Genomic DNA, 2342 nt, shown 5'->3' on the forward strand with positions numbered 1-2342 from the left:
TCCCTGCATTGTGCCTACATATGCAAATTAACCGCCATCTTGTTGGCAGTTAACTACCAATCTTAGTTGGCAGTTAATTTGCATATAGCCCTGATTAGCCAATGAAAAGGGTAGCGTCGTACGCCAATTACCATTTTTCTCTTTTATTAGTGTAGATACACACAGTACTATTATGCTGCCCACCCACTACTTGAGAATTGCTGCTCTAAGGACACTGAAAGAACTTTAGGGAAGCGGAGTTCACAAACATAAGAATATTGACGAGGCAGAAAACGTTCAGATCTCTTTCTAGTTCCATTCTTACATTTTACAAATGATGAAAAAGGAGCACAGAGAGGATAGGATTTACTATCTCATACATTAGTAGCAGAGATGTGATAGCACTTAGAACTTCTGAGTGGTTTTCTACTTTTCTTTGCATTATACTATTCTTCCTTTTTCAAACATGGATTTAACAAATTCCACATTCTCCTTCTTTAAACTAAACAATGGCATAAATACATACATTTTGTGGAGAAAAGGAGTTTATCTTTCTTAATGGAGAGTTGAGTTTTGTGGTCTTTCCTGAAGCAACTTTTGTATCAAAATGGTGTACTTCCTTTTCAAAACAATGCCGTTTTCTAATCTGTAAACACAGGACCAAAATAAAGTTTAAAATAAAGTAAACGTTTGAGCAGGCTGGAAGGGTGGGGGGATAAAAGGTGATGAAAGAAGACTTGACTTGGGGTGGTGAACCAAAAATAGTGTACAGATGTTGTATTGTGGAACTGTACACCTGAAACCTGTATAATTTTGTTAACCAGAGTCGCCCCAATAAAGTCAATAAAAAGGAAGAAAAAAAGTTTGAGCAGGTTAGTTGTCCCCCAAGGTCCAAATAGCTATGTTTGTTTTCAGCATTTAAAAATGACTATTTCTAACTGACGATAATCAAATAATTTTTAAAAACACAAACAGGCACCTTATTACAAGACCGAAGTAAAATAAAATATAGTAATACCTCCTTAATCCTAACCAAAATAGCTTTAATTAGTGATATGTCAAAACTATAGTACTGAAAAATGATCTTCTCATAAAATAGTTCCACCATATGGACACCAAGTATAGTATTATAGCAAAGTCCAAATAACATATCTAACTGGAAAGTAAAAAAGCAAATCAAGTGGAAACCTCATTGGAAATTAAAACTCAAAGTAATTTAAATGTAGATATTCATAATTTCCTACATGACAGAATTGCTTGGTTACTATTACTTTTACTAGATAGTTGATAATCTAAGTTGTATTTGACTAAATTTCTTTCATAAATACCACTAAGTTTGCTTTCCAGCCTATCCCTTTTTTCTACTTGCCAAAACCCTATTTACTTAAATTATAAAAGGGAGAGGGACATTTCTATTCATGATCCCATTCCTACCAAAAAATAAATGAGACACAAAGAAGTCAAGGATAAGTGTTATATGTTGAGTCCTACCTCACAACAGCCAACTCTATGTACACATTTTTGAGGGTAGGGGGAATTTTCTAAAGATTCACGCTTCATTTGTAATTGGTGTTTTTCTAAAAATAAACTAGTTCATTCTATTTCTAAAAATGGTTTAATTATGAAAGTTAAAGATGGTAAGTAAAATAAACTAAATAAGAATGCAAAAACTTTTTTAATATATTCAATTAAAAATATTCAATTACGTGCAAATGACATGCTGATTAAATAATACTTTTTATTTGTAATTAAGGCTATTAAAAGTCCCAGCCTCCCCATCTCACTGCCATAAACTCTATGAGAAAACATGGTATTCATCTATGAAAAGTACTGTCATTTAAATTATCTAGTAATTTAGGCCTTTCAATAATTTTTAGAAAAATTTTATCCTGTATTGATATTAAAAACTCAGTAAATAAGAGTAAACCTTGTAAATATATTAAAACTACCAATACCAAAAGTACTCATGATATATTCATATAAAAGGAATTTTGGACAAAAAATATGCCATTATTAGACAAAAACAACAGAGGAGCTAAAATGTACAAAGTAGCTCTATTATTAATATACTAGAGGCCCAGTGCACAAAAATTTGTGCACTCAGGGGTGGAAGAGGGGTCCCTCAGCCCGGCCTGTGCCCTCTCGCAGTCTGGGACCCCTCGGGATATAACGACCTGCTGGCTTGGGCCTGCTCCCGGGTGGCAGAGGGCAGGCCCAATCCCTAGGTGCAGCCCCAGGTCGGTCTCAGAGCAGGGCCGATTGGGGAGTTGGGGCGCCGCCCCCTGTCACACTCAAGGCAGGGTCAATGGGGAGGTTGCAGCGCCACCCCCTGTCATGCACAGAGCAGGGCCAATCAGGGGGTT

The 2342-nt window shown here is 35.9% G+C and overlaps 1 protein-coding gene across 1 annotated transcript in view; it reads right to left on the bottom strand.

The window, feature by feature from the left end:
* Positions 1-2342, bottom strand: part of BRIP1 (BRCA1 interacting protein C-terminal helicase 1) — a 116932-nt gene that overhangs the window by 101678 nt on the left and 12912 nt on the right. Inside the window, exon 5 of the mRNA XM_015568125.1 lies at positions 506-625. Coding sequence (XP_015423611.1) covers positions 506-625 — 120 coding nt within the window. The remainder of the gene's footprint in view (positions 1-505; positions 626-2342) is intronic.

Source organism: Myotis davidii, unplaced genomic scaffold, assembly GCF_000327345.1.
Source record: "Myotis davidii unplaced genomic scaffold, ASM32734v1 scaffold684, whole genome shotgun sequence".
NCBI classification, from domain to species: domain Eukaryota; kingdom Metazoa; phylum Chordata; class Mammalia; order Chiroptera; family Vespertilionidae; genus Myotis; species Myotis davidii.